General features: G+C 40.2%; 1 protein-coding gene and 1 long non-coding RNA gene across 2 annotated transcripts in view; both read right to left on the minus strand.

The window, feature by feature from the left end:
* LOC138945439 (H/ACA ribonucleoprotein complex subunit DKC1-like) overlaps positions 1-6,561 on the minus strand; it is a 31,109-nt gene extending 24,548 nt beyond the window's left edge. Inside the window, exons 1-3 of the mRNA XM_070316867.1 lie at positions 6,499-6,561; positions 1,279-1,328; positions 890-976 (exon numbers count right to left, since the gene is read on the minus strand). Coding sequence (XP_070172968.1) covers positions 890-976; positions 1,279-1,328; positions 6,499-6,532 — 171 coding nt within the window. The 5' untranslated portion in view covers positions 6,533-6,561. The remainder of the gene's footprint in view (positions 1-889; positions 977-1,278; positions 1,329-6,498) is intronic.
* LOC138945443 (uncharacterized) overlaps positions 1-13,283 on the minus strand; it is an 83,121-nt gene that overhangs the window by 39,373 nt on the left and 30,465 nt on the right. The gene's annotated exons all lie outside the window — the stretch shown is intronic.

Here is a 13,283-nt window from a genome sequence, read left to right on the forward strand (position 1 = left end):
CATGTCGCATACTGTGACAATTAACTCTTCCCCCGGCTTTACAGACAGAATTTAAAAAAAAAAATTGGGGGGGGGGGGGGGGGCGGATGTGTGTGTGGCCGGAACCCCTGTAACACCCCCTAATCCGCCCCTGGATAAAATGTTGCCTACTGCAACTGAAACAATCAGCTTTGCTGATTTAACTACATCAGACACCAGTTCTCTGAAACTTTTTCAAACCTTTAACTTTAATTTCTTGAAAGTAAAACTCTTCTGCTAATCTTGACAAGCCTTGGGACACATGACTGGTAAAACACCAATAAAAACAATGGGTAGGGCGAGCCATTTTGCTTGGAAACCACGATTTGGAGGACGCTTTTCATTCTCTGGCTCAGCAGATTTCGATTCGCGGTGACCATCGTCTGTTATGTCGTCTGCTTCGATCGACTCGACAACACTACTACCATTGTCCACATTCGCGGTGTTCCTGTCATTTTGTCCGAAATCACTTACCTTGGCGACATGTTCAAATCCAAAACACTGACCGACTGATAAACTATCGCGAACCGACGAACGCAAACTCAACAAACACAAACACTCAGGAGCGGCCTTCGATATGCACAATGCTTCTAATTCAAGGTGCATACATACTAAACACACTAATTCAAGGTGCATACTCAGGGCCTAGTAGTGGAAAAAGTGAGTTCAGCTTGCAAAGGCGGGGAAGAGAATTTGTACTCCCACAAGAAAAAGTACACACGCAAGAGATGGGTAGAACAAGACAAAAAGACGTCTTACCACAGTAACTCAACAGATTTCGCCAAACCTGTTTACAAGGTTTTATAATCCAAGCCAACAATGTAGGTTTAAATCACACATATTAGCATTCACACACACACACGAAGTTTACCTTGAGCAACAGCGGCCACTGACTAGCATCAAGCTGTGCAACTTTGGATGATGGTTGCAGCACGAACGTCTCCGTTCTCTGTATTTCCTGCACAGTAGAATAGAAAAAGTGAGACAGTTGCCAACAGCAAAAAGTTAACAATAACAGCATTAGGCATAAAAGAATAAATTCAATAATGTTTGATTTCAATGACAAGACCCCCCAAAAAATGTTTGGCCCAAGGTAAACTTTATTTACTTATAAATATTTTATTGTAATTTTTCTGGATTTAAAACATGTTAGGTCAGGGAATCGGACACTGAATTATTAAGTTCATCAACATCATCAGTGACAAATGACACTGTTCTGATTCAACTCCCGAATGTTACTGAAAACACAAGTACACTTACCCCGAGATCCATGGAATCATCGCCACCCTTGCTCTTTCGCTTCTTTTTCTCTGAGGAAGAAAGATAAGAAATAATCATGAAAAAATTTGCTGCAGCTGGGAATACAATCATTGACATTTATGAGGGAAAGCAAAGATCAGAAAGACAAGGAGTAGCAACCCCCCCCCCCAAACAGTTCAGGCGCGGTCGCGGCAGACTCCCTTATTTTTAAGGGAGGGAGAACTTGAGCTCCTGTCAGTCACTCCAGTACACGCGTTCGGAATGCACGAAAAGCGAGTGCTTGATACGGTTAATTAAACACTTCCCTCGGCCTATGGAAATTTGACACTGAGAGCCGAAAGCGCCGCTCCTGTGCCCAGACAATAAAACAAGAGGCACATACAATACACACGCACTGGGGTAGAGGCATAGATATATAGAATGTATTCTATATCTCTGTGGGTAGAAGAGACGAAATAGGTGAACAAGAATAATCAGATATGTAATAGTTTTACTGCATTATAACAAACATTTAGTGTTAATGCTACTACATTTAAATTAAAGCCATGTTTTTTTTAAGGTGTGACGTCATTTTCTGTTTTTGTTTTTGTTTTTGTATCCGGGGTTGTAAGAATGTACATGACAAATACAGAAATGTGATCATGCAGGCGAGTTGCAATGATACAGGCAACACAGATTCCAGGCAGTTCGAGTTCATCATTGTCTGCTGTTGGTCTTTGAGCAGTCGCTGTTATTCAGAATAGTCCGGCGCCTGTGGGTGGACATGAATAGCGAAAGCTGTTCCGAGAAGGGTTTAAAAAATTTTATCAATTTTAAAAGGAATATAAAAAGGGAAAACATCAATCTACATACAAGTAAAAGCTGTCTGTCGTGAAAAAGGTCAATGTATTCAATGTTTTCCTTACACACTGGGCCGTGTAAATGAGAAATCATACATCTCAGCAACTTTTCAGTAAATGCGATACATGCAGATACACACACGAAATCAGCAGCAGCATGAACGGAAAGCCGAATTTTGGTGGAGTCCTGACTTGGGTGTCAAGATAATTGGTGGGGTGGGGTGGGGCTGAATTGGTATTGGGAATACAACATAATTATTCCCACTGTTCATGTCACTACTGGAATTGTGAGTGTGCCTTATTTCAGTTTGTGAACAATTGTGTAATGTAAATACTTTTTGTTTGATAACAATTTCATGTCTGGGTGGGTTTGCTTTTTCCACTTGGGACACATTTTGTCGCTGGGCCATTGCTGTTTTGGCGTCTGCTTTTGTACATACCATTTTTCTGTCTGTCATTGGTTTGATCATTTTGATGAGCTTTGAACGGTTATCATCTTCGTTATGTACACAAAAGACCAAATTCAGTATTACATTCCGGAAAGTGTCATTATTTGTTAGTATGTTTACTTTCATGATATGCATAAGGTAAACGCTGATAATGGCTTTTGTGATTTGTATTTTTTTGTTTAACTATGTTTACAAACATGCGTCCCATTGTATGTATGATTACTCTGTATCTCTTGCTCTTGTTCAATGTTCAGAAACATACCTTTGTCACAATCATTATTAAAGGTACTGAACTTGTCAAATCCAAGTGCACGGAGCCCTTGGGGCTTTTAGTCATACCTCAGGCAGGTGGGTGTAAAAATCAAGGGTCTGCCAAACCCGGCAAATGCTGTAGGCAGCCCAGAGATCCCTTGGGTTTGTTTTACTACCATAGGAGGATTTTTGAACTGTAAATGCACTCACCTGCAACAAAAACGCAAAACGAAGGCTGTGAGCTGCACTGTGCCTTTAAATTTCACTTTAAAATGCTGACGTTTTGAAAGTTGTGTTGTTACGCGACTTGAGTTGCTGCATTGAGACAGCTTGGTTTTGCTGAGGTTTCTGGCCTGGTGGTTTGGAGCCTGTATCGATACTGAGCTAGCCATTTGTTTTGGGTTGGTGTGTGAGTTCAGGTGTTTTATGTGTTTTGTTTGCACTGGTGTGTTGTTGTTGTTTTTAAACATGTCTTCATTTCCTTGACAGTTTATTGTGATTTAGAAGTGGATGGATATCATGTTTTCCATTTTTAGTTCATGCTTGCACAGGATTTACGTAAGCTCCTTAAAGGCATATGTACGCGCTCCCGTGTTTACAAAGTGTAGTTTGCCCATAATCGATGTCAAACGCACCATAAGACCATGTAATGACGATATGTCGCCATGCGCGGACCATATACATGCATTACAGCTTGTTTTAGAGTCTCAAAAACTTTGGATGTAAACAAAGACGCGGAGTTATTTCCCTTGCGTCAACGCTACCTCTGTTGGCAAATCTATAAATAGGACGATCCAGATCAAAATGAAAATTAACATATCTCAACATTGAAGGGGTCCTAGACCACAATATTTTGCAGGGAACTTAATTTAGCATGTCTCCAGCTGTTGGTAAAGCAATTAGCGTGTATAGTCATCGAGTACATATGGCTTTAAGTCTATTGACTTTTCACCATGTTTGATTTCTCACTTGTTTTGCTGTCTGTTGTCTCCCCCACCCCTCTCTCTCTCTCTCTCTCTTTCTCTCTCTCTCAGTCTCTGTCTCTCTCCCTCTCTCTCTCTCTCCCTCTCTCTCTCTGTCTCTGTCTCTCTCTCTCTCTCTCTCTCTGTGTGAGTGTGTGTGTGTGTATGTCTCTCTCTTTGTCTCTTTCTGTCTCTCTCTCTCTCTCTCTCTGCAGCTGCAGGGGTTTCCCTCTTTCTTAAAAAATAATTGAACTCAGTTTACAATGATGCCAGAACGATATCGTTTGTTTTGTTCTGTCTGTCTCCCCCTTTCTCTCTCTCTCTCTCTCTCTCTCTCTCTCTCTCTCTCTCTCTCTCTCTTTCTCTCCCTTTCTCTCTCTCAGTCTCTCTCTCTTTCTCTCTCTCTCTCCCTGTCTGTCTGTCTCTCTCTCTCAGTCTCTCTCTCTGTGTGTGTCTCTCTCTCTTTGTCTCTCTGTCTCTTTCTCTCTCTTTGTCTCTGTATGTCTGTCTGTATGTCTGTCTCTGTCTCTCTCTCTCTCTCTCTCTCTCTCTCTTTTTTTTCCCTTCACTTTTAGTTTAAAACTGTCAACACATTTTCCTAGCACTGTGAACACATTTTTCGATGTCAGTTTTGATTTGTTTTGTTTTAATTTGCTTGCTGGGGATTTTTTTCTTGTTTTGTTTTGCCACGATCGCCTACCCTATCAATGTATGACTCCATGCTGTTAAAGAATGTGAAGGAATGTTTAGGATTTTGAACGGGAGCAATATCTTCCAAACGGTAACCGAGTCGAGATAATAGAGCATAATTACTTCTTCAATATTGAGCACAGACATATTTGTCGGAGAATGCAAAGATAATGTAAATAATATGTGTGTGTTGAACTGTTACTTAAGTCAACTAATTCAATTGAAGTAGATTTAGTAAGATGTGAGAGAGAGTGTGTGTGTGTGTGTGTGTGTGTGTGTGTGTGTGTGTGTGTGTGTATGTGTGTGTGTGTGTGTGTGTGTGTGTGTGAGTTTGAATAATGAGAGAAAATCGCCCGCCTTTTACGTGTATCCGTGTTTCTGATTGTGGTGTGTGTGTGTGTGTCAGTGTGTGTGTCACGTGTGTGTGTCACGTGTGTGTGTATATGTGTGTGTGTGTGTGTGTGTTTGTGTGTGTGTGTGTGTGTGTGTGTGTGTCTGTTATTGCTGAGCATAAGTCATAATGATTCAAAAAGTTCAGAAAGCCTGCACTTGGTCAGATTTGTATCTTTCAACCTTTCAGCTGAGTAAACTTTGATCAGTCTTTCTGTGCTCGAAGTAAAAAAAAAAAAAAAAAAACGGGCCTGGTTTGAGCAGTGACACAGGGAAATCTGTACAGCAAACCTCTGCAGCCCTTCACAGAGAGAAATTCTCTCCAGAGTCTTCGGAGTTGTCAGCGTTTGGAAACTTGATAGTCTGCTACAGACGGTGCATGGGAAAGTTCTTGACCGCAGCATGGCCGGTCAAAATAACACACTGGGACCAAAGGCAAGCGGCGGTGGAGCTTAATTGATACCGACATGGTTACTGCACAAACGGCCAGCTAAGCCACTCCCCCTACTGGCACGTGCGAGCACTGCGTGGCGCGTGCTGCGACCGCGCCTAGACTGCAAAGATCAGAAAGACAAGGAGGAGCACCCCCCCCCCCCCCCCCCCTGTTAAACGTGCACTTGACTTTGTCACAGTTTGTGTGTAATTTACTGTAACCGAACCAGTGTGAACTGTCATTGTCATGTGCATTGCACAAGCTTAACCTGCATTCTTTGGACTCAGTTTGAACATTGGATAATGGAAATGTGATCCAGGCCTTTATTCATTTCTTCCGCATACGGAAACATTATCTGGAGATGTGCTAGAGCCCCACCATGCATGTTAATTGAGTGTTTATCTATGTGTCCAGACAGATCCATTGGTTGTCTAATTTTTAAAATCCGAGTGTTTAAAGTTTCCCCTTAAAAATTACTTTAGATGTAAATTTCCAGAAGCAACCAATATATGAAGGGAATAAATGCAATATTACATCCACACACTGTACACACATAAACATTTTGCTATTAACCTAATACCTACACACGCATACACAAAGTGACTATCACATGTTCGCCGACTCAAGAATTAAATGTCTACTGAAGGGTAAAGTTCACAAATCTATCCTTCGGCACAGTGCCACTTTGTGAGAAGCTTTGAGAAAATACCAAGTGGGAAATTAAGAAACATCAGGGATTTGGGTAGGAAACATTTGGCGAGTAGATCAAACTCAAAGAGGATGCTCCCGTCATACACTGATGCAGTCGCTGACAAAACAATCAGCAAATGGAAAGCACGTGGTCAAAAATTCAGTCTGCGAAAAAGGACGCTTTCCAACAAAGAAGAGCCCGAAGACCTTAAATAAGACTTTGAATTACACCACTTTGCTGACATTATACCCAGTAGCAATGTGACGAGTGACTAAATCAAACAGAAATCTCGTGCATGGACAAAAACAAAATAGCTTGGGCACCACATGGCTCACGTGTAATGTGTATGCATGGGAACTTTGCTGCACCTAGCAAGTCAGTCTAATATTTGCAAGAAATAGGCGATCCAGCTGAACAATAAGTCGATTTTTATCCTGCCTCATCTATCGTAAGTACTCGGAGTAAAATGCTAATTAATGCCATTGGTGCACACATCGAAAAACACAGTTCTTACTTTCAAACACTTCTCCAGAATTCTCAGCCGCCATTTTCAACAGGAACACGTGTGGTGATCTAAACTTGCATGGCGCATGCGTGAAGTATAACTCTTTTGATTGTTCCGGTAAACCGGGTTGTCGTCGATAGCGCAGCTATACCCAACGGAGAAAATAATTTTTGTTTTGATATTAAGGCAGACTCTCACCTTGGGCACATAATTGTGTGTGTATGTGTGTGTGTGTATGTGTGTATTATATTTAGTTTCGCTTGGACACACAGTAAACACTGAAAATCTAGGCTTAGCCTATAATCGAACAACTATCTGCGCAGAGTTAGATTTGGGGGGGGGGGGGGGGGGGGGGGGAGGGGGGGGGCAGGGGGGGCTGAATCAGTTTTATAACACAGAAATCATCCCAAATCTGATTTGGGAAGCTGCCGGGCCATAGATTTTTTTCATATTTTTTAGCTGTAATTCTTTTTTTAGTTTAGGTTTGTTTGATACATCTTAGTATATGATCTGTTTATAGTCCAAGCATATTAGAGAACAACGTTGAAGTGACAATGACTAGGTTTAAAATGTCCCTTATCAGAAAGTTCAACCTCAGTCCTTTGATGTTTATTAAACACATTTTCATATAAAGTTGGCGCTTCATATGGAAAAGTGGCTTTGAAATTGACCCTAATCCTTCTTTGGGCTCTGTAAATGTCGTTTGGGGCTATGGTTGTAAAACGGTATCTACTGGTCACCCCAATGTATAAACTGAAAACTCTTTCTGCACCAGAACACGCAGAAAGGATTGTATCTGCCTGATGTCTGATGCTTTTCAAAATCCCCAACCACTAACACCTTCAAAACGGACATTAACTGACACTGTTGTTTTTCCCTATATAATCCTTACTATTTTTCCGAGACGTCGTCCTGTTGTGTATTTAGCTTGCCACAACCTCATACATGGTCCTAAAAGTTAAAGTTGAAGAAAATACTAAAGATAAATGAACAAGCTGACGCAGTGTCATTCGCACCGTGAATCCCCCCATGGGAACATACTAAAGTCTGGTTCCAAATAGGCTCAATTTCCTTCTATTTCTTTGTATTTCTGCCTCGTAGGGGTAGGGGTGTTCAAACCAAAGGCACCTTTAAACCAAAATTCAAATCACACATCTTACAATACTAAGACACTCAGCAGTGAAAGGGTGTCTGCTGGTAAAAAAATTCCAAACAATCCTAAAAGTACTTCACTACTAAACGTGCTTTTAAAAAGAGCCGTTATTTTTCCCTCTATAATCAGTATTGTGTTTTCTGCGAACATGTAGTCTATTTAGATGGTTGTCATGTGCACATGAGTTGCTAAAGCGTTTTCAGTTGGGCATATGTCGAAAAGCAAAGAATTAGCCCTTTGAAAACCATCAGAACTGTCACACAAAAATAACATTTACCTATCTCACAAACTGACCAAACATAGGGCTTTTCCTTATGTATTATGTATTGTCGTGTTTTTTGTAGCATACTTGTGAAAACAGCCACCACTGTTGTAAATGATACTTTAAAGAGCATTATTTCATTTTTACAGTTGAAGGACAACCTGGACTGCCGTATATTACAGCTGTTTTACAATCAGCCAAAATTTTCTTAACAAACGTATGTTAAGAACAACTCCCATAGTGAAATTGAAGGAAAACAAAGTGAAAACCCCCCTGCCATAGAGGAGCTAAAGAATCAACAATAAACGACTGCATGGATAGCTTGATGCACGAATGCATTGCGGACATGTTTGTCTCCAACCAAGAGAAAGTTCCAAACAATCCCTTTTGTGCTTCTTATTATACAGTGACGTCAAAGACAGCCTTTTCTGCTGTTCATACATTCAGGGGTTATGGTTACACTAAACGACGTAGTTGTAGCCATACTGCCATCCAGATTTATTTTTTCCTTGCGAGCAGTCACAGGGTGTTTGTGCTGTCTGCCAACCGTCAGACGACCCCGCCCAAGTCTGTTAAGGGACCGTTTGACCGTTATAGAACGCGTCTTTTTGATTTTTTGGCACATTTGGAAACGGTTGATTTTTATCCCTACCATTGTTTCCAAACATTATATAGGAATGTTTTGTGAACAACGGATAATAGCCGCTACTCGCATGTGTAGCAAAAGTGAGCGTACATACTCACCCTGGTCGTACAGCCGTTGTCCGTTGCCCGTCTTCATCTGTCTGTACAAATCATTACCTTTGGATTTTTCTCGAACGCTATGAAGTGAAGAAACACCAAATGTTGCAAAATGTTGTATGACCCCAAGAGCTCAAAAAAGATACTTGAGAACCTTGACCTTACCTTAAGGTCAAGGTCACAGGGAGAATGAATGTGGTCTAAAAACTGCAAAATTTCACATTGTGCCAGTTTTCTGGAAAACAAATTAAAAACAGCGGGCTTAGTTTTGTATGGTATACAAGAAAAAGAAAGCCTTATCTTCTGATACCATTTTGGTTGACCTCGCTTCAATGTCAAGGTCACAGGAGTCCTTCAAAGTTGAATTGTATACATGTTTTGAAGTGACCTTGACCCTGAACTATGAAAAAAATCTTTCAAACTTCATAATTGTGTGGGGCACATGTTATATACTGATATTGAGCCACATTTAGTCACATATAATCAAGGTCAAGGTCATTTTGCCCCTTATGAAATGTGACTGAAACGGGCAATTGAATCACTAAAAGTGACAATGTCTCTTTGTAGAAAGTGCCAATAAGTATGTTTATGCTTCCTATGTCTTGAATTGATAGCCTTGTGATGTGTGACCTTTGATGATCTTGACCTTGGCCAAAGGTCATGTGTAATTTGGTAGGAAAAATCTGTAAACCAGTTCTAATAGTGTACAATGTCCTTGCCAGCTTCAGTTGTTAGACCTTCACCTTCAAGGTCACCTGAAGGTCAAGGTCACTTTAAGACAAAGGTCAAGCATGAGAGTCGCATGGGCTTTGCTTTGTTAAGATTTTTTACCAAGACACATGGATTTCTTTACCCGGCTTGGTCACATTTTTCATAGGGGTCAATGTGACCTTGACCCTAACGATATGTGACCAGATGTGGCTCACTATGAAATTCTAACAAACGCCCCACTCAGTGTTTAAGTTTGTAAGAGATATCGTCCATAGTAAAGTTAAAGGGGCAAGCTCACATCAAAATATGTCTACAATTCAACTTTGAAGGGCTCCTCTGACCTTGACATTGAAGCGAGGTCAACCAAAATGGTATCAGAAGATAAGGCTTTCTTTTTCTTGTATACCATACAAAACTAAGCCCGCTGTTTTTAATTTGTTTTCCAGAAAACTGGCACAATGTGAAATTTTGCAGTTTTTAGACCACATTCATTCTCCCTGTGACCTTGACCTTAAGGTAAGGTCAAGATTCTCAAGTATTGTTTTTGAGCTCTTGGGGTCATACAACATTTTGCAACATTTGGTGTTTCTTCACTTCATAGCGTTCGAGAAAAATCCAAAGGTAATGTTCAGTACAGACAGATAAAGACGGGCAACGGACAACGGCTGGACGACCAGGGTGAGTATGTACGCTCACTTTTGCTACACATGCGAGTAGCGGCTATTATCCGTTGTTCACAAAACATTCCTATATAATGTTTGGAAACAATGGTAGGGATAAAAATCAACCGTTTCCAACTGTGCCAAAAAATCAAAAAGACGCGTTCTATAACGGTCAAACGGTCCCTTAACAGACTTGGGCGGGGTCATCCAACGGTTGGCAGACAGCACAAACACCCTGTGACTGCTCGCAAGGAAAAAATAAATCTGGATGGCAGTATGGCTACAACTACGTCGTTTAGTGTAACCATAACCCCTGAATGTATGAACAGCAGAAAAGGCTGTCTTTGACGTCACTGTATAATAAGAAGCACAAAAGGGATTTTTTGGAACTTTCTCTTGGTTGGAGACAAACATGTCCGCAATGCATTCGTGCATCAAGCTATCCATGCAGTCGTTTATTGTTGATTCTTTAGCTCCTCTATGGCAGGGGGATTTTCACTTTGTTTTCCTTCAATTTCACTATGGGAGTTGTTCTTAACATACGTTTGTTAAAAAAAATTTGGCTGATTGTAAAACAGCTGTAATATACGGCAGTCCAGGTTGTCCTTCAACTGTAAAAATGAAATAATGCTCTTTAAAGTATCATTTACAACAGTGGTGGCTGTTTTCACAAGTATGCTACAAAAAACACGACAATACATAATACATAAGGAAAAGCCCTATGTTTGGTCAGTTGGTGAGATAGGTAAATGTTATTTTTGTGTGACAGTTCTGATGGTTTTCAAAGGGCTAATTCTTTGCTTTTCGACATATGCCCAACTGAAAACGCTTTAGCAACTCATGTGCACATGACAACCATCTAAATAGACTACATGTTCGCAGAAAACACAATACTGATTATAGAGGGAAAAATAACGGCTCTTTTTAAAAGCACGTTTAGTAGTGAAGTACTTTTAGGATTGTTTGGAATATTTTACCAGCAGACACCCTTTCACTGCTGAGTGTCTTAGTATTGTAAGATGTGTGATTTGAATTTTGGTTTAAAGGTGCCTTTGGTTTGAACACCCCTACCCCTACGAGGCAGAAATACAAAGAAATAGAAGGAAATTGAGCCTATTTGGAACCAGACTTTAGTATGTTCCCATGGGGGGATTCACGGTGCGAATGACACTGCGTCAGCTTGTTCATTTATCTTTAGTATTTTCTTCAACTTTAACTTTTAGGACCATGTATGAGGTTGTGGCAAGCTAAATACACAACAGGACGACGTCTCGGAAAAATAGTAAGGATTATATAGGGAAAAACAACAGTGTCAGTTAATGTCCGTTTTGAAGGTGTTAGTGGTTGGGGATTTTGAAAAGCATCAGACATCAGGCAGATACAATCCTTTCTGCGTGTTCTGGTGCAGAAAGAGTTTTCAGTTTATACATTGGGGTGACCAGTAGATACCGTTTTACAACCATAGCCCCAAACGACATTTACAGAGCCCAAAGAAGGATTAGGGTCAATTTCAAAGCCACTTTTCCATATGAAGCGCCAACTTTATATGAAAATGTGTTTAATAAACATCAAAGGACTGAGGTTGAACTTTCTGATAAGGGACATTTTAAACCTAGTCATTGTCACTTCAACGTTCCCTTCACTAAAGTGGCTAAGATGCCTGGACTATTAAGCTTTAAGATATATACAAAAACAAATTCCGCAATTAATTGCACTCTCAATACACATCAAAATACTTTCAAAAGCGTTTTTACATTTAGTCAAGTTTTGACTAAATGTTTTAACATAGAGGGGGAATCGAGACGAGGGTCGTGGTGCATGTGTGTGTGCCGTGTGTGTGTGTGTGTGTGTGTGTGTGTGTGTGTGTGTGTGTGTGTGTGTCTGTCTGCCAGTCTGTGCGTGTGTGTGTGTAGAGCGATTCAGAGTAAACTACTTGACCGATCTTTAAGAAATTTGACATGAGAGTTCCTGGGAATGATATCCCCGGACGTTTTTTTCATTTTTGCGATAAATACATTTGATGACGTCATATCCGGCTTTTTGTAAAAGTTGAGGCGGCACTGTCACACCCTCATTTTTCAATCAAACTGATTGAAATTCTGGCAAAGTAATCTTCGACAAAGGCCGGACTTTGGTATTGCATTTCAGCTTGGTGACTTAAAAACTAATGAATGAGTTTGGTCATTAAAAATCTGAAACTTGTAATAAAAATTATCATTTTATTAAACGATCCAAAAATAATGTAATCTTATTTTTTGTCATTTTCTGATTCCAAAAACATATATATATGTTATATTTGGATTACAAACAAGCTCTGAAAATTAAAAATATGAAAATTATGATTAAAATTAATTTTCCGAAATCGATTTAAAAACAATTTCATCTTATTCCTTGTCGGTCCCTCAGTCATTCCAAAAACATATAGATATGATATGTCTGGATTGAAAGGGGGGAGATGGGATAGAGCCACTTGTTAATTGTTTCTTGTTCACAAAAGCACTAATAAAAAAAATTGCTCCAGGGGCTTGCAACGTAGTACAATATATGACCTTACTGGGAGAATGCAAGTTTCCAGTACAAAGGACTTAACATTTCTTACATACTGCTTGACTAAAATCTTTACAAACATTGACTATATTCTATACAAGAAACACTTAACAAGGGTAAAAGGAGAAACAGAATCCGTTAGTCGCCTCTTACGACATGCTGGGGAGCATCGGATAAATTCTTCCCCCTAACCCGCGGGGGGTAAACAAATTCAGTAAGCTAAAAATAATAGACATACAGAAAAGCGTGTTATTCTGCTTAGCGCGACCACTACCGCACTATTCTGCATGGCTTGTCGATTTCACTGCCTTTGCCATGAGCGGTGGACTCGACGAAACTACGAGTATGTGGTCTTGGTGAAAAAAGCAGGGCGTTCAGTTTCATTCTGTGAGTTCGACAGCTTGACTAAATGTAGTTATTTCGCCTTACGCGACTTGTTATTTAAAAAAAAAAAATTGTTCTCTTTCTGTGAAGTTTTTTTTTATTTTATTTTTTTAACATGTATATGCTGTACATTACAGGACATCACCTAACCAAAGGGACAGAACCATACAACAGAAAAACACTTGAACAATTACAACATACATGGGGTGGGAGGATGGGCGGGGTAGGGGGTATGTTCAGGGCTTGGTGGTCGCAGTATCAAAAGGATTTAAGAGAGAAAAAAACTAAGGGTTACATCAAAACATGCATATATACAGGCGCAAATCCTTGTACA

The sequence above is a fragment of the Littorina saxatilis genome, linkage group LG13, assembly GCF_037325665.1.
Source record: "Littorina saxatilis isolate snail1 linkage group LG13, US_GU_Lsax_2.0, whole genome shotgun sequence".
Classification (NCBI taxonomy): domain Eukaryota; kingdom Metazoa; phylum Mollusca; class Gastropoda; order Littorinimorpha; family Littorinidae; genus Littorina; species Littorina saxatilis.